Raw genomic sequence first — 18854 nt, 5'->3', positions numbered from 1 at the left:
TGAAACCTTTAAATATACAGTGGACCCTATTATTCTTGGGGATTAGGTGCCACAACCACCCTCAAAATATGTGAATAGATTGACAGATTTGCAAATGCCAGCCAATAGCATGTCAAGTAGCATTTTGCCTTGGTATTTCAGATATTTTAGACATTGTTGTACAAAAAAACCCCACACCAATAAACTATTTTTTTGCAAATAATTTGGAATTACGTTACACAGGAAAATCTGTGAATACTGATTGCAATGCAATCATTTGATTGCACTGCAATCAGTATAATAAACTAAATATAATAAACTAAATGCTTCTGCTGCTTGAACTTCAACTCTAACTGCAGATTAAATCTTTAACTTGGACTTCAAAAGTTTTCCAAATCTAATAAATTAAAAGAAAAAACGAAAATCCAGACGTTTGGAAACCCAGATATCTTTCGCCTCCTAGTTCTGCAAATGTAAAAAACATGTACTAGATGCACAAAATAATTCAATTTACATCTGAAGTACAGTAATAGCATACACTCCTACTAATAATTGGTAAGTTGCACCTCCACAACAGGCATGCTGGATATTTGAACGTAGCTTATGACGGCAAATATGAAACCAATTTAAATTGGTTGGTTTTCTGACATTTAGACAAAATTTCAACAAAGTCTTTCAATTTTCAATCCAGTTGAGGTTGGAACTTTGAGTGCATGAAGAACTTGAAGGCAGTCCTCAGTTATCCCGTCCATTTTGTCAGCTTTTAGCGACGCAGCCGCTCAGCATACTGCTGCCACCACCATGCTTGATATTTAGTACAATGTTCTTATGTCTGAAAGCATCCCTTATTCTCTCCTAATGGTTTTCTTCGGTGTTAACATTACACTTTTCGAGAATAAATTAAATTTAGTCTTTTTTTACGAAGTTTCAAGCTTTTAGGTTAATGGTTTTGGTACAGAAGCTTCTTTTTGGTCAGCACCCTATCCTTCCTTGTTGTTGTAAAACTGGCTTCATTGTGTTTTCCAGTACATGGTAGTGGATAAAGCAGGTTAATATAAACCTTGTTAAAGGTATTCTTAACATCTCAACCTGCAGTCAAGACCATGTCAGGAATCCAACCATGTTAAATAAACTTAGCTGAATGCTCAAATATCCATCTAGTGCTATACTTTGGAAATATGCTAATGGCTACTAGTAGTGAGTGATCATGGTACAACTTGAAAAAACAAATATCATTTAGGGTATATACATATAGTGTATTTAAAATCATGCTGTTTGCAAAACTTTGATCACATGTGGGTTATTGAAGTCCACTGTAAACTGAAACATACAGAAGTATGTAATATTTACATACAAGCGCAAAAGTCAAATATTTTGATGAAGTTATGTAATTAATTGTGAAAAATGGGAATTCTGAAAATTCAGAGCACTTTTGCATTTCCCTGTGGTGTGTTCAGAGCTTCGCCCCTCTCTGAGTTTTTTGTCACAGAGCACTCTGGGCCTTGGCCAGAGAGGAGGTGCTGCATTTGCCTTCCAATGTTTACACCACGGGCCAAATGGGAGCAATCTAACCTCTGAAGACTTTTCCAAAGCTAGCTTCCACTCTGCACTGTAAAAATAACTTTCTTTTCAAAAGCCTTTTAATTCCCATTTAAACCAGATGGATCACTGGTGAAACAGACGCCTGGTGACACACCATGGGTGCATTATGCTTTGCCCCAATAAGGTTTCCTCAAATTTTTACTTTCATTTTTATAGAAGCACTGCGCGAATGTATTATAGCATTCACATTTTAGTGAAATTAGTGAATCATTCTGCTTTTTATCTCATGTATTGGGATGTTTTTGTCTTTTGAGTTTGTGAAGATATAATCTGATTAGGTTACCTAAAGGTCTGTGAGAGCTGTCTCTTCCCTTTGTCACCATGTCTTTGAGGGGAAGGTCACAGCAGGTAAAGCCACGTGTTACTGTGGCACAAGGATGGGGGGTTTCCATGGTAGTTGCACTGTTTATCTATTTACTTGCATTTGAGGGTCTTTAGAGGTTAAGAGTGACGTTTTTAATGTTTTAAGGTTGACACATATTTCTTATTTATACTGTTTTTATTTAAATAGAAACTATATTTAAAACAAATATAGTTTAATTTCATTCCAACATAAGTTAATTATTATTATTATTATAAATAAATAACAGTCTACAATTTTCCTCATCAAGATGTCTTTAAGTAAATTGTATATACATACACTAAATAAATAAATAACATGCATAATAACTTCATAATTTAAATGTTTAGTGAGAAAAGGGTCTCTTTGTAAGCAATACTAATAATTTACGTTATTTCATGTTAGAATTTAGTGCAAAGAATGTTAAATTATTATATAAATACTCAAATAATTACATGCAATTTAAATTATTTGTATTGTGTATTTGATACATTATTTAAATTATTATAACTAAATATATTATCAGTTGTATTCAATACAAATGATGCCTTAACACATAACAAGAAAGAACAGCAAATACAATTCCTGTCATTAATGTTGGCACTTTTTGTTCTTCATATAAAATTTTTAATTATACTACAGTATATAATGACATCTTTTCAGTATTTCTATTTATACTGATTACATGCAATAATATGTCATCCTAGCATGCTGCAGTGTGGGAAACCCTTTGAATCAACAGATTTCACATGTACCTGCCATAAGGTGAACCACGTAGGGGGGCAGCCAGAATGCATCTTTGACCCAATATGACCATATGGCCCCAACACGGTTTCCCAAATACGGTCCATATGGTGAAGGAACGGCTGTCGCTGCCATCGTTTGGTTTCTTGCAGAGTGTTCTTAGCGGTTCACGTCGAGTCTTTTATTCTTGCAAATGGAGCTGCCATCTTTGCCCACATTCATTTCCCCCAGGAGAGAGAAAATGAAGACTGCAGTGGTGGGGGTGGACAGTAATTGTGGTTGCAGGAAATCTGGAAACTACAAACAGTCTGCGGCAATCAGTCAATGTTATTTGCACGAGGGGCATGTCATGATTCATCATAATGTAATCCTGCTGCCCTGATTGATCAGTTTATGAATATGACTTGACATATCCAACTGCCAAAAGGTTTACAGATGAAAGCAGTGCTAATTGTGCTGTTTAGTGACCTGGCTAAAGATTTAGATATAAATCTGCTGCATTCAAATGTGATTTGAGAAAGTTATCTTTTTCATAAATATCATTGCAATTTCTGGTTTATAATTCTTCTTTCTCCCCTTTGTACTGGACGATCTACGCCAGGCATGTCCAAAGTCCGGCCCGGGGGCCAATCATGGCCCGCGGTCAGATTTCATACGGCCCGCAGCTTCAGTCTTATAATGTATTATTTATGGCCCGCCTGCACTGTCAAACAGAATAAATAAATCATAAAACTTGAAACTGTAATTCCTCCTTTCACCAAAGTGGCAGTACCACTTTAATACTATCAGTCTGCCTTCGTGCAGCGAACCCCTCTCCACTCATTTCTGCCATGGCCACTGCAAAGAAAACAAGTTAACAGTGAGGGCCGCCGCTTTCAAGAGAGATGGGAATTACAATACTTCTTCACTGAAAATCAAGGCAATTGTGCTTGTCTAATTTGTGAGATGGTTGCCTTGTTTAAGGATTTCAACGTAAAGAGACACTACCAGACTAAACATGCTAACGCATACAACAAGCTAACAGGGAGTGACCGTGCTGAAAAAGTGAAGCAGCTCCAAGCTGCACTGGCATCACAACAGCAATTCTTCACGCAGGCCTGAGTCAAAAGAAAATACCACCAAAGCAAGCTACGAAGTGGCCATGTTAATAGCTAAATATGGCAAACCTTTTACTGGAGGTACATTTATCAAAGACTGTGTTATGAAAATGGTGGAGAACATTTGCCCTGAGAAGAAGCAAGAATTTGCGAATGTTTGCCTGGCACGTAACAGTGTGGCACGGAGAGTTGAGGACATGAAATTGAGTATTTTGAACGATAACATCTGTCACTATCAACAGTGAAGAGCCAAAAGAACATTTATGCACTTGGATTTATGGCACTTATTTTTATTAAACTCTTGAGTAAGATTTGGTTATTACTGTTGATGTTATGAACCTGTAGATGTGACACAAACTATTACTTTCTGAAAGATATTGTAAATGACAAGAGCAAAATTAACTTGTTTTAAGATTTAATAATAACAGACAACTTTGCATTACTTATAACTCCTGTTTAAAATGTTCTTGAGGCAAAGATATTTTTAAACTCATGTAAATTTAAGGTATTTCATACAGTTTGTTCAATGTTATCTGACTCTCCAGATATGAAAGAATTGCAGAATTTGTGTTTTTAGAGTTGTTCTCATCTGCCTGAGTGGCTTATATTTGGTTTTTTTGTCATTTGAAAGATAAAGATAATTGTGACAATGAAAATAGTTTTATAACAGAGTGTATTTGCATGAAACTTTTGTAGTTAAAAAATGTCCGAACAAACTATTGGCCCCCGGGCATCTTCACTTGATCAAATCTGGCCCTCTTTGCAAAAAGTTTGGACACCCCTGATCTACGCAGATATTCTATTCAAACAAATTGTCGAACTGCAAAAGTTGTCTTTGTTACTGTTATATTTAAATACATTGCACAGTTCTTTATTGATTTTGGAAAAAGTTTTTTGAAGAGCCACTCTGGAGGCAAAGGTTGTTTACTTCTGTTCTAGATAGGTTTTAGGTTTTAAAGTGGACCTGAGATTCGTACTCTGGGTCTTATATAGATTGCCACCAAAGCCATGTTTGATATTTTGGGAAATTTTCACAATAAAAGAGGAATCTGAGATCTCAGCCTGTTCTTTTAACACTGTATTGAATGGGGATGATACAGTCCATCAAGTGTATGACCACTTATCCATGGACAGTCACAGGGGAGCCGATGCTTATCTCAAGTGGTCATTGGGCAAAGGTGGAGTACATCCTGGACAGATTCCCAGTCCATCACAGGGACACGCAGGACAAATAACCATGCACACACACACACACACTCACACCTAAGGACAATTTAGAAAGACCAATTAATCTAACAATCATGTTATTGGAGTAAGGGAGGAAGACAGAGTACCTCGAGAAAACTCATGTATGCACAGGGAAAACGTGCAAACTTCAAGCAGCAAGTCCCCAAGCTTGGACTGAAACTCAGGACCTTTTTGTTGCAAGGCAGGACATGGTGGCTCCAAACCGAGCCACCATGCAGCTGACAGTCCAGGACTGTAAAATCTTACTGCCATTTAAACAGTGTTAATCTAAGTTTGTAAAAAAAAATAATTAATTAATTTTAAAAAGCAGCATTTAGTTGTTTTGCAAGTTGTGAAACCCACAGATAATAAAACTCAACTTCATAAATGATTTGGACTCAAAAAGTGAATTTTGAACTGGAAATGTTCTGACACTCGAACAACATCAGTTATGTTGGACTTTGTGTGTCTTGGCTTGACTTCCTCTGGGTCAGTGTAAACACTTTCCCAGGGCGATGACCTTCCACCCTCCTCATCTGCAGCCGACTCTATGTGAACATGTAGTGGGTGTCTGCAAGGGGCTCTCCTTACAGCGGATGGGTGCTGATTAGCCAGGCTGCCGGGGTCTTTTGTTCTCTTCAGACGGGGGTATAATTGTTCTTTGTTCAGTCTTCTCCATCTCTTTGAAGTCTCTCATTCAATTTACATGCTTACATTTCCTTTGTGTCGTCTCCTCACTATTGTATTCTCCCTCTCCCTTTTTTTTATCCACTGCATGTCAGACCCTTGTCTTGTAATTATGTAGCAACCTATAGCGACAGATGAATCAGATATTCATGTTAAATATTATTGATCGTAGGGCAAGCCTTAGGCAGACTCTGACATTTTGAATCTCCGTTTTACCAAATCTTGAAAAACTGAGAAAAATTGCTTTCTTTCATTAGCCTTCCATGCAACAGTATCATTATATCAGACCAATGTTCTTCTTCTCCTCAGATGAGGAATGTCTTTGACAGCTACTTTAAGGGCGGCCACTTCAGCTGTGATTGTTTTCTACGGTTGTTGTCATAATTAAAAGGAAGATCCCTGGTTTAAATAAACACCAATGATACTGAGGTGATTTTTTTTTTTTACCCAGCTAGCATAATTTAGTCTTTTTTTTTTTAATTAAATGTGATACACACATTCATTGGCTTTTTACACCCTGTGTTATCTTAATAGTACAAATGTCAATGCATTTTCTTTGAAATGAATGAAGTGGGTTGACAATTATATATTTTATTTTTTTACAAATAGAACCGTTAACAGCCAAATTATTTCCGGTACAACAGACTTCTCTCTGAAACACCCTAAGTAGTAAATAGTGTTGCCTTGTAAAACAATATTTAAAGGAAATAGTGTCAGGAGAACAGGGAAGCTTTTCTGAGTTGGCAAGAAGATGGATGGAGATAAATACAGGGAAATCCTGAAAAGGAATCATGTTGGATGTATTTAAACATCTGAACTGAGATTGTAATGATGGTTCTGTTAGACACCAAACTTTGATTAAGAAAATGTTTTACTCCAGCTTGGGTTGAACATATTTAGCCAAAGTCCAACATGTTGTTCTACTTTGCACTATGTTAACTTTATGGAAGATCTATTTCTATGCCAATGTGAGTCAACAAATACCTCACAGACACATTATCTATAAGCTAATGTGTTCCAAGAACTTTATACTCAAGAGTTTTTTATGGGTACTATTGTTGTAGCTATAATTAAACTTATGTCATGAAGCAGTCAAGCAACTGAAACAGTGGCAAAGAAAACAAGAGATAAAGAATAAATATTCAAAGTTACAGAAAATGTAAATATATTCATAGTAGCGGTGGTTCACCTTCCACCAGGACAACAACCTTAAACATGCAGCCAGGGCTGCAATAAATTTCAAATTGCCTCATCAAAGTGCTAAATAGACTCTCAACCCAAACTAAGCTTGAGATACTTTCAAAAGAAGAGTAGGAAAACATTTCAGATTTGATATGTCGAAAATTGGTACAGATATACTCCAAAAGAATTACAGCTGTAATTGGTGCAAAAGGTGGTTCAGCAGAGTAGAGTGACTCAAGTTGAATTTATACCACACTTTTCTATTTTTATTTTTGAAAAATTTTAAGTTAATTTCTTCTCTTCCTTCTGTTTCACAATTTGTGTTGGTCTATCATCTGTAGTATGAATAAAGCAAATTAAAGTTTGTGTTTGTAACATGTTAAAACCTAAAGGGGTATGAATAATTTTGCTAGGTACTGTAGGCATTGGAAGCCAGTAGAGGAGTGTGAAGGAAAGACTCCTGTTGGCTCTCATTGCCAATCTCCCTAAGGACAGAACTATGAAAGCGCACATAAAAAGCATTGGCAAGCCTGCCAGAGAATGGGGGCAGCCTCTGAGAAAACAAAAAGATGGCTTAGTGCTTTTTTTTTTTCTTTGCACAGAGACGATAGTGAAAACGAGGAGAAGAACAAGAGCAGATAAACCTGTTGCCTCCTCCAGTTGCCAAGGGCTACCTGTTGCTAATAAATGTCTACATATGTGTGTTTATTGTCTGGAGACAGATAAAGAACGCAGCGGCTAATGTGCTGAGAGAGACTTGGCTCATCTACAAGCACACCAAGCTGATGAAGAAGATCGACCACTCCAGGGTCCGCAAACACCAGCGGAAGTTCCTGCAGGCCATACATCAGTGAGACCACACTTCGTACTCCCCTACATCCATGCACGGGTGCAAACAAACCCATGCACACCACTGTGGTTGCAAAGCCAATGAGGCATTTGAAATCAGCTGTACTTTCTATCCGCCCACAGGTTGAATCCAGTCTGATAATCAGATGAAATGCACTAATCTCTGCACACGCACTCACACCCACACACACACACACACACCCACCCACACCCACACACACCCACACACACACACACGCCAACATACAATTATTCATTATCTGCTAAAGGGCAAGTTCAGTCCAGGCAAACACAATCAGTGTGTTGTGTACCATTAGAGGCTCTCTGTTCATTATATCATCTCAACAGTAGGGGCTGATGAAACATGAACATACAGCACAACCGGTTCTGTTCTCTTATTTAATTCAAATCATGTTTCTTTTTGTCTTCCTCTCTCGTTTATTCTCTAATGGTTAAAAATATTGTGAGTTGCTATCAAAAGCCAGAGACAAGAGCTATAAGACTCTTAATTGTAACGTAGAAGGGTTAATCCTGACATGTAAGACCGGAAAAGGGGACAGGAAGTCAACGAGTGATGAACCAGGGTAATTTATTTGGGTGAACACATTAAAGTAAGTGATTTTTCCAGGTTAGAACCTGACAGTGTAACTGGGAAACAGTCTCATAAAATCACTCTTCACTGCATTATAATGGAGGCTGCCACAGGACTTGATGAAAACACAGATTGAACCACTAATTATTGTGCTGTGTTTTGAGCGTTAAACAGGTTCTGATTATAATTGGACTGAGGTAAGATGATTTATTTAATTTTCATCCCCTGCAGCTTATTTCCCTGAAGGCGTTATTCCCATTAGCTTTCCTTCATATTAACCTCAGTCCTACTCTCTTTTATGTCTGCATAGGCTTGTCACAATAACAAATTTTGCTGAGCAATTAATTATCTCAAAAATTATTGCGATAAACAATAATATTGTTTGAAGACCTTTTTACACTGATTTATTGGAAATTACATAATAATGCATGCAATTTCCTGCCAAAGATAGATACACGTTATTTTCAAAAGAACACTTAACACTGGAATTGATAAACAAAACAACTAACAACAAAAATAAAATGGATTCTCAGTCTCCATTAACAAAAAACACACTTGAATTAAAACTAAACAACATAAAGCCAAAGTGGAAATAAATACTGCATTCAACCAAAAGAGTGCAGATTATGAAGTCTGTATATTATGTTGCCCTTCAGTAATAATTAGATTTAAATAGAGAAAATGGGCACATCCGACTATCTGATGCAATAATTCACACTACATGATTTTTTTGCCACGATTTTCCCCTTGACAATCTTAGAACGTTGGCCGTTCTAAGATTACCTCTTGCGATTTCGTAACCGATCATCCTGTAGTGTGTGGTGTGTTACGGTAGATCATCTTGGCCCATCCGATCTAAATCAGGGTTTTTCCCCAACAGGGAGCTTAAAGCAACCTGTTGAATGTGACAGGTAGCCAATCAGAAAGCCCGGATTCTCCTCTGTACTTTCTGAGGGAAATTACGTCGGGGAATCCCAAACAGCTGACACAGCGCATCCGAAGTCCAGCAGACATTGGAGATGATACGTGGAAACAACATTAATGTTTATTCAACATTTCATGCAAAGAATATATAAATGACAAGGGGAGGAGTTGGAGCGAAATTGCTACAGCAGTTGATAAACCCGGTAACTTTTCAGCTGTTCTTTGTTAACGTGACATAAACAGGTTATAATGATTTTCATTCAGTCAGGACTGACACTAGAGCTACATGCATTGCAGGTAGATTGTAGTAAAGCATTGATTAATGCCTGGTTTTAAAATTAGTTAACTGGACTTGTAGCAATTATTTTGTGCCCTTTGTTGGACACCACATGGCAGGATCGAACCCGATTGAACCGTTATACCTAGGATTTCTGTCTGCTAGTTTGTGGTCTCTCAGGTTTTGAAAATGGGCCGACAATCAGCTGACAGCTCTAAGATCGTGTAGTGTGCCCTGGGCTTTACACTAAGGAAATGAGGAAGGGAGGGTCAGTGGAGAGCACCGGAGTTGAGCCTTTTTTCATTCAGTGTCATCAACAGAAAGACAAAAAGGTCGGAAGAAAGATAAATCCGATAATTAAAATGAGGTCGATAGTTTTAATTTATCGTGCGATTAATTGATTTATTGTTTATCGCCACAGACCTATGAATGCAGTTAGCTCATGCAGACAGCTACAACATTTTTTTAGCTTGCACTCATTGTGTTTATACATTCAAATTTTTCAGAGAGGCACTGCAGGTAAAAATGAATCCAATCCAAGCAAGGTGACCGATGCTTCAGAGAGCTGTTGTGTGGATCCAGAGGGATTATCTCTGTGGGCTGACCACTGTGTATTTACTGGGTTTCACCTCTGTTTGTGAGCTTTATCTGTGTGCACGTCTGTTTGCAGATTACGCAGCGTCAAAATGGAGCAGAGGAAACTCAGTGATCAGGCCAACACACTAGTGGACCTCTCCAAGGTGAGATGCACAAACTGTACACGACATTTAGCACTCTGGCAGTACTGGAACCTTGTGGGAAAATATTACACTCTTTTATGACTATAGTCCCCTGCAGTCACTTCAATATACAACAATTTGTTTTGCCGGATTTTGCCTCTGATTCCCAGCTGGGCAAAATCTACACTTCTTGGGAATATCCAGCATAGCTAGTTGGCACATAAATCTGTTAGCATGTAAAGCGTAAAAACATGAATCTACAGCGGAGAACAAGTCTGATCTGTCAGTCAGTCTAACATATTGGAAAATTTAGAGTTGAATCTGCATGAGATCGGGTATTGTGAGCTGATTAAAACCGACTCAAAAGCCAATAAAAAATAAGGAAGGTGGGTCACATTGGGAGGGGCCAGTTGTCATGCATTCTGGGTAATTTGAGACTATACCTGTCAGTTCTGCTATAAAGCTGGCAGCCAGAGAGTAGACAGTGAAACAGAGAGAAAGTGAAGGGAAAATGTGAAGGGAAGTCGTATTTATGCTGAGAATTTGTCCAAAGTTTTTTTTTCTTTGCTAATGTCAAAATAAAATGTGGTAAATGTCTTGGATTAGTATGAGGAATGAACTAGTGATCTCTACTTCAACAGCTTTGACCGTTTTATTAATTTACATAATACATCAATATTTAGTAAATCAAGCACAGGCACTTGTTATAAGCATACAAACCCTAATCAATAAAATAATGTGCACCAGTTTAGTAGTTTTATTAAGACCAGTGCAACGTCTCCAGAACATAAATTAGTCTAAACAGCAGCAGTTTTGGCCAGGAATATCGTTTCCTCAAAATTGCATTGAAGAATCACAGAGCCTGTGCAGCTTACAAGGTCCATTTTGGGGGGAATGCCCACAATAAGCTGCATTTGAAAATCAGCAGTTTTCTATTTCCTCCACATCTCTTGCTTCAAAGTGTCAATATTCTTTGATACATGCTGGAATCTTGACGTTGATGCACTTAAATTTTACACTGTTTGGTGTGAAAGCTTGTGTTAGAAGCAATAATATTTTTTCTGTAACATTTAAATTCTAGAATGTGTATGTGATCCTTTTGTTTGTGAAATGTTTGTTACCTTTTGGGTGTGTCCTTGTAGCGGCCATCTTGGAACCTACCAAAGAGGAGGCCCGCCTCAAACCCAGCTCTTTTATAGAAAGGCCCATGTTTGCCGGACTTTGATTGGCTGGGCAGTTAATTGAGAAGGTGGGGACAACAGTATATAAGAGGACTGTTGGCTGAGCCAAAAGGGGGGGAAGAAAGCTTGAGAAGATGTCATTTTGTCTTGTCTGTGAGCCATGCTGTGCTAAAGGAGGCCTAATAAACCACCTTTGTTTATGCTACAGCCAACTTTGAGGAGTTTTTTCTTCCACACCACACCTCTCAGTGTAACAGTGGTGTCAGAAGTGGGATGGTTTACGCCTGTGAATGAAGGAAGACGACAGGCTAAATGAGAGGAGTAGGACGTGGAAGAACTCGTGGGACAAAGAAAAGCCCCCTTTCTGAGATGGAAGAAGGACAAAGCGGAGGACCAGCAGAGCCGGATTCATTACCTGAAGGAGCCATGGCTGGTGAAGACATTTTTGAACCGGTTGTGCGGCCTAAGCAGACTACAGTTGGTGCTGTGAGTAAAGAACATTCTGAATCTGACATCTTTGATGAAATAAGAGAATTTATGCGACGTTCTAAACGTACAGAAGCAATACTGTTTGATCAGATTAAACAGTTGCGCAGTAACATGCCAAAACTGCGAAGTGATGTTTATGCTGAACATGAGCTGTCTATCGAGACTGGCATTTCTACAGAAGCAGCTTTCCCAAAGCGAGAGACTAGGACACTGTCTCAGCTGTCTGCAACAGAGGAAGTCCAAGGAGCCTCTGATTACCAAGCTGAACCTCATTCTCCATCTCAGCCCCAGCGGCATATAGCACAAGGAGCTCCAGCACAAAGAGTGGAACCAACCCGTGGAGGTGATCCGAGAATACCTGACTTTAAGGAGGGTGAGGATCCTGAAAGTTTTTTCATACGTTTTGAACGCATTGCTAAAACATGGGGATGGCAACCAGCTGATTGGGCTGCTAGAGTGGTCACATTATTGACTGGAAAAGCCCTTGAGGCATATGCTGGAATGGATGAGGACCAGTCTGACTCTTATGACGCTATTAAAGCTGCTGTGTTGTCTAAGTTTAATGTAACAGAAGAGACCTACAGATTCCGGTTTCGAAGCATCAGTGTTCCAGTGGGAGAGAGTGTACGTGAAACCTATGGTCGGATAAAGGGACTCTACAGGCGATGGATGCGGCCTGACAGTCGGAGTAAAGAAGAGATTGGGGAAACAATCATTTTGGAGCAGTATCTTCGTGTGCTTCAACCAGACGTCCGCACATGGGTGAAGGAGAACAATCCAAAGACTGGAGAAGAAGCGGCAGACCTGGCTGAACGTTACCTGGCTGCTCACAGAGAACCTTTTAAGTCAAGAGAGACTGAGAGACCAAGGTCTATGGAGGTAAAACCTCCAGGTGCAACTAATGCTGACAATTTGGACAAGAGGGGTGGTAAGAAGTATACACAGTCTGGACTAAAGTATGGTCTCATTTGTTACTATTGTCAGCAGCCTGGTCACAAAGCTTCTTTATGTCCATTAAGAAAAAGTAAGTCAGTAGAGTTATGTGTGGTACCTTCCAAAGAACATAATTATGAACTTTCTGATGACGTGATTCCACATAAACATGTAGTTGATGTGGTGATAAATGGCAAAGCTGTAAAAGCTCTTGCAGACACAGGTAGCTCACAAACTCTGGTGAAATCATCTTTGTTGAGTAATGTACTGCCTAACTTTAACAAACCGGTAAACATTACTTGTGTTCATGGATGTCAGAAAGAGTATCCAACTGCTGATGTCACTATTAATGTTAAAGGACATGTTTTTATGTTGACTGTTGGAGTTTTGAATCAGTTAGCATATGATGTTATCCTAGGAGAAGATTTACCAATCCTAGACAGTTTGGTTCAAGAAAACTCGGTGGCTTATTCCTGTGCTGTCACCACACGTTCCATGAAAAAGGGTTTAGAACCTCTGCCAGATGTAGATGATGATCTGTATGAAGTAGGAAATAAAATCAGGAAATCAAAACGACAGCGTAGACAGGAGAAAAATAGGAACAAAAGCAGGTCAAAACACCCTGAACCTGCATTGCCATTAACTCCATGTATTGATTTCCAGTGGAAAATTCCTAATAACTTTAAAGAGAGACAAGAAAACGATCCATCTTTGAAACCTCTCTTTAATAAAGCACATAAAGATGGTGGAAAAGAGAGTGCTGCTGAGTTTAAAAGTTTAGCAGGAGAGCCTTTCATTATAAGGGATAAACTTTTGTATCTAGCAGACATTGATGAACCCAGACTTGTTGTGCCAAAAGAATACCGTTCAGTAATTCTGCATTTGGGTCACACTATACCATGGTCAGGGCACTTAGGACAGGCAAAAACTTATAATCGTGTTGCCCAACGTTTTTATTGGCCAGGATTATATAAAGATGTAGTTGAATACTGCAAAACATGTCATGACTGTCAGTTGGTGGCCCCTACTAAAGTTTCAGACCGTGCCCAGTTGCAGACATTACCTATAATGAGTGTTCCTTACGAGAGAATCGCCATGGATATCATAGGTCCTTTACCTAAGAGCAGTAATGGCTATAAATATGCATTAGTCATCTGTGATTATGCAACCAGATATCCAGATGTTTATCCATTACGTTCTCTGCAGGTTAAACACATTGTTCGGTGTTTAGTGGACCTTTTCTCCAGAGTTGGTATCCCAAAGGAGATTCTGACAGATCAGGGTACCAATTTCATGTCACAAGTGATGAAAACTCTTTATGATCAACTGGGTGTAAAAGGTATTCGTACTACTCCATACCATCCAGAAACTGATGGTTTGGTAGAACGATTTAATGGTACATTAAAGCAAATGTTGAGAAAGTTTATTGATGATGCTGGCAAAAACTGGGATAAATGGTTGCCTTTCCTTTTGTTTGCTTACAGAGAAGTACCACAAGCCTCAACTGGTTTTTCTCCTTTTGAGTTGCTTTATGGAAGACAGGTTAGAGGCCCTTTGGATATGCTGAAGGAGAACTGGGTGGCTGGAGTGGCATCAGGGTCCAGTGAAGCGGCTTCACCAACAAACATCATCTCCTACATACTTCAGATGAGAGACAACCTGGAAAAGTACAGAGAACAAGTTAAAGATCATATGGAGAAGGCTCAACATAAGCAAAAGGTATGGTACGACAGACGTGCCCGTGAAAGAGAGCTGAAGACGGGCCAGAAAGTCTTAGTACTCTTGCCCAGTGGGCCAAGTAAGTTGCTTGCTAAATGGCAAGGACCCTACACTGTGGTTAGAAGAGCAGGACCAGTGACTTATGAAATTATCTGTCCAGAAAAACAAAAGTTAAAGCAACTGCTTCATGTAAATCTATTAAAGGAGTATCATGAAAGAAATGTTCCAGAAATGGATGTGAAGCAGATCCTGATGGTACAAGATGTTCAGCCAGAAGATAGTGCTGTGTTGAAAGATGGGGAAGCTGAAATGAGTCCATGCAGAGAATTGACCAAATCTGAAAAGGCTCCTAAGCATCTGACTCCTGATCAGTGGCAACAGCTGGGTGAGATTAAACAGTCTTTTCCATCCCTGTTTGCAGATGTACCTGGGCGGACTGAAATTATAACACACAAAATAACTTTGAAAGATACAACACCTGTTCGTCTTAAGCCTTACCGGATTCCAGAAAGAATGATGGATCCACTGAAAAAAGAGGTCCAGATGATGCTGGAAATGGGAGTTATAGAGCCATCAAGAAGTGAGTGGTCAAATCCCATTGTGTTGGTTCCTAAAAAAGACTCAAATCAACTACGTTTTTGTTCTGACTTAAGAAAGTTAAACAGCATTTCCTGTTTTGATTCTTATCCCATGCCACGCATTGACGAGCTACTGGAAAGACTGGGGAAAGCCAAATACATCACAACATTAGATTTATGTAAGGGTTACTGGCAAGTGCCTTTAGATCCATCCTGTAAGGAATACACAGCCTTTCAGATTCCAGGAATGGGTTTATTTCATTACACGGTTCTACCATTTGGTCTTCATGGAGCACCAGCTACCTTTCAAAGGTTGATGGACATTATTCTTAGTGACTGTTCCACGTTTGCTGCCGCCTACCTGGATGATGTTGTGATCTACAGTGAAACTTGGGAGAATCATCTACAACATCTAAAGGTGGTAATGGCAAGGATCCAGAATGCTGGTCTCACTCTGAATGTGAACAAGTGTGCATGGGCACAAGAAGAAGTAAAATATCTGGGCTACCTTGTTGGCCATGGACAGATAAAGCCACAACTTGAAAAAATAAGAGCCATTCAAACAATTCCCAGACCTCAAACAAAGAAGCAAGTGAGATCATTTTTGGGCTTAGTTGGGTGGTATAGAAGATTTATACCCCATTTTTCAACTTTGGCAGCCCCTCTGACTGAGTTGACAAAAAAGTCTACTTCTAAAATTATGTGGAAGGAGGACTGTGAACATGCATTTCAATCTTTAAAGAAACTGATTTGTCAAGCTCCTGTTTTACAGAGTCCTAACTTTTCCAAGCCGTTTATTGTTCAAGTGGACGCTTCAAATGTTGGTCTTGGAGCAGTGCTAGCTCAGGGAGAAGCTGGTGAAGAGAAACCTGTCCTTTTCTTAAGTAAAAAGCTTTTTGACCGGGAGAAAAAGTACTCCACAGTAGAAAAGGAAGGACTTGCAATAAAGTGGGCTTTGGACTCTTTAAAATATTATCTCCTAGGAAGGGAGTTTACTCTGCAAACTGATCACAGACCTCTGAAGTGGATGCATTCCAAGCAGCATCAGAATGCCCGTATATTACGTTGGTGCCTCGCCCTTCAGCCATACCAGTTCACCATACAGCATTGTCCAGGTAAGAAAAATCTTATTGCTGACTACCTTTCTCGTTTACCTGAGTTTTGTAAACCAGAGGGGGAAGAAGTGAGTAAATGTTAAGAAGCAATAATATTTTTCTGTAACATTTAAATTCTAGAATGTGTATGTGATCCTTTTGTTTGTGAAATGTTTGTTACCTTTTGGGTGTGTCCTTGTAGCGGCCATCTTGGAACCTACCAAAGAGGAGGCCCGCCTCAAACCCAGCTCTTTTATAGAAAGGCCCATGTTTGCCGGACTTTGATTGGCTGGGCAGTTAATTGAGAAGGTGGGGACAACAGTATATAAGAGGACTGTTGGCTGAGCCAAAAGGGGGGGAAGAAAGCTTGAGAAGATGTCATTTTGTCTTGTCTGTGAGCCATGCTGTGCTAAAGGAGGCCTAATAAACCACCTTTGTTTATGCTACAGCCAACTTTGAGGAGTTTTTTCTTCCACACCACACCTCTCAGTGTAACAGCTTGGTTCTGCCAAAGGTTTAAATAGCTAGCGTGGCTACGAACAGGGAAATTACCTGTGCTGTGGTATCACAGGACCACTCCCCATTGGTGCTGCTGAGGTTGCAGCTTTAATATTTGTAATTGTCAGCCGGTATTGCAAAGGTTTTTCTTGCAGCTCTCAGTGTGTTATGGAAAAGTATCCATAACGGTTACAGAGACCAATAATTAACAACACAGGATTCTATTCTGGTAGTTATATTAATTAAGTCGCTCCCATTCTTCACTGTAAAAGCTCCTGTCCAACATGCCTGGTGTGACCTTTAGAAATATAGTTACAAGCCTGGTTTAGTTTCATTGACTGACATGAAGTTTAAAGTCAGTGTCACCTGAAATGCTGATGAGCCAAAGGATGATTTGAACAGATCACCTGTAAACACATGTGCACATGGGGAAGTAGTTTGGTCATTCTAAGCAATTGTGCCTATTGCAGAGACAATTATCCCTTTTTCAGCTGATCTACATTATTGGAAGAACGGCACCTAGCTAGTTAATTAGATGGGTCATCTGGTTGACTAGTAAGCAGATTAGTTCAGTTAGTCTCATAGCTTATATCAAAGGCTTTTTTTTTCTTTTTTAAAATGCTACCTTAAAACAATCATTGTTTTTCTTGCTGCCAGCTTGTAGAGGGAATTCAGGGGAACTCCTCTTCTTCTGGCACCCTGCACAGCTGACTGGCAGCTTGTAGCATCGCAGACCAGAGAAACATCAGGAATACATTTTTTAAACTGTGGGATACCTTGAATTTAGAACCAGCTACGACTTGTTCAAATACTGAGAAGTGAGAAGAGCTGCTCTGCTCTGGTAGTCAATCTCTGACTGTATGTCTTCTTTTGCTACTAATATCCTCTTTCTTTAACGAGGGAACAGTTCTTCGGGATCTCCCCCCCTTCAGGCATCACATACAGTTGACAGACTGCTCACAACGATAAAAGAAGTTCAAGCCTCATGAACATGATGCTATAATATTTTACTGGTTTTTAAACCGCAACTTATCAAAACTGTGATGCTGGAAACGGCCTAAGCCTTGAGCAGGGTAATACGTCACATGTAGACATCCTTTGGTCCCCGGAGAAAATACCACGGCATTCCTCTGTTTCCATGCTGACCCGCCTGTTTCTGTGTCTTTTCATCTCCTAGCAACCACAGCAAAGTGTTAAAACAGGGATGACTGAGTGAGAGAGTGAGGAGGAAATGAGAGGGAGGGGAGTGCTTGTGTTTTTTTCTGTTAACTGTGTGGGTGTTTGAGAATGTGAGCGAACATGTATGCGTGTGTTTGTGAAAGAGAGAGAAACTCAGAGCAGAGTGAGTGAGATTCAGACTTGAATAAGAGGAAGACAAAGATTGAGAATGTGTGCGCATGTGTCTTTCTAAGAAGCAATGCCTTTAGCACCAAATATTTTGCAATTACGCCATCTCAATGACTCCATCTCAATTGGCCACTTACGTCTTTACCATGGTTACAGAGACCAGGAGAAGCACGGCAGGGACACTGTGCTGCCTTCCTTTTATTATCTATCTCTCGTCTTCTAACTCTCTACTCACAATGTTATAACACCCAGCCTCTTCATCATTCCGTCTTCTACTCCCTCTTGGGTTCATTTTCTTTTGCATTTTCCTAATCATCCCCACTGCTTAACAGAAGTGAAGAGAAAGTGTTCAGATCTTTTTTCTGAAATGAAGACACCAGTACAGGGAGAAAATCCAATGTGAGAGCGACAAACATCTTTGTACCAACATTTTGTCTACGTAGAAGAGCCGGAATGGGCCGTCTGAGTATTAAATTAGGATTACTTTGTTAAATGACAAGGTGTATTGCATCAGTTTGTAAGAAGCATGTGGAGAATGAGACCTAAATGGACTGATAAAGGGTCACATCAGAAAAAATACTTGGCAATTGTTAAATCGTCATGCGAATCATATTGCTTTTCATACACAGATCTAAATTAGTTCTGTCATTCTACTTTGACATTTTGAGATAGGCTGGATTATTTGAGAAATTTGGAGAAAACGTATTCTTTAGTATAATATTTTATTATTTTAGCTGTACTCTAATAGCTCCATTTTTATCTGGACTTTTGAGTCTATTTCTTTATATTAATTCTT

General features: G+C 39.3%; 1 protein-coding gene across 3 annotated transcripts in view; it reads left to right on the top strand.

The window, feature by feature from the left end:
• Positions 1 to 18854, top strand: part of kcnn3 (potassium intermediate/small conductance calcium-activated channel, subfamily N, member 3) — a 92612-nt gene that overhangs the window by 70007 nt on the left and 3751 nt on the right. For all 3 annotated transcript variants that reach the window (XM_032558698.1, XM_032558696.1, XM_032558697.1), the window contains 2 exons: positions 7581 to 7708; positions 10171 to 10240. In XM_032558698.1, coding sequence (XP_032414589.1) covers positions 7581 to 7708; positions 10171 to 10240 — 198 coding nt within the window. The remainder of the gene's footprint in view (positions 1 to 7580; positions 7709 to 10170; positions 10241 to 18854) is intronic.

The sequence above is a fragment of the Xiphophorus hellerii genome, chromosome 3 (genome assembly GCF_003331165.1).
Source record: "Xiphophorus hellerii strain 12219 chromosome 3, Xiphophorus_hellerii-4.1, whole genome shotgun sequence".
NCBI classification, from domain to species: Eukaryota; Metazoa; Chordata; class Actinopteri; order Cyprinodontiformes; family Poeciliidae; genus Xiphophorus; species Xiphophorus hellerii.
This window is presented reverse-complemented; position numbering and strand designations above follow the sequence as displayed.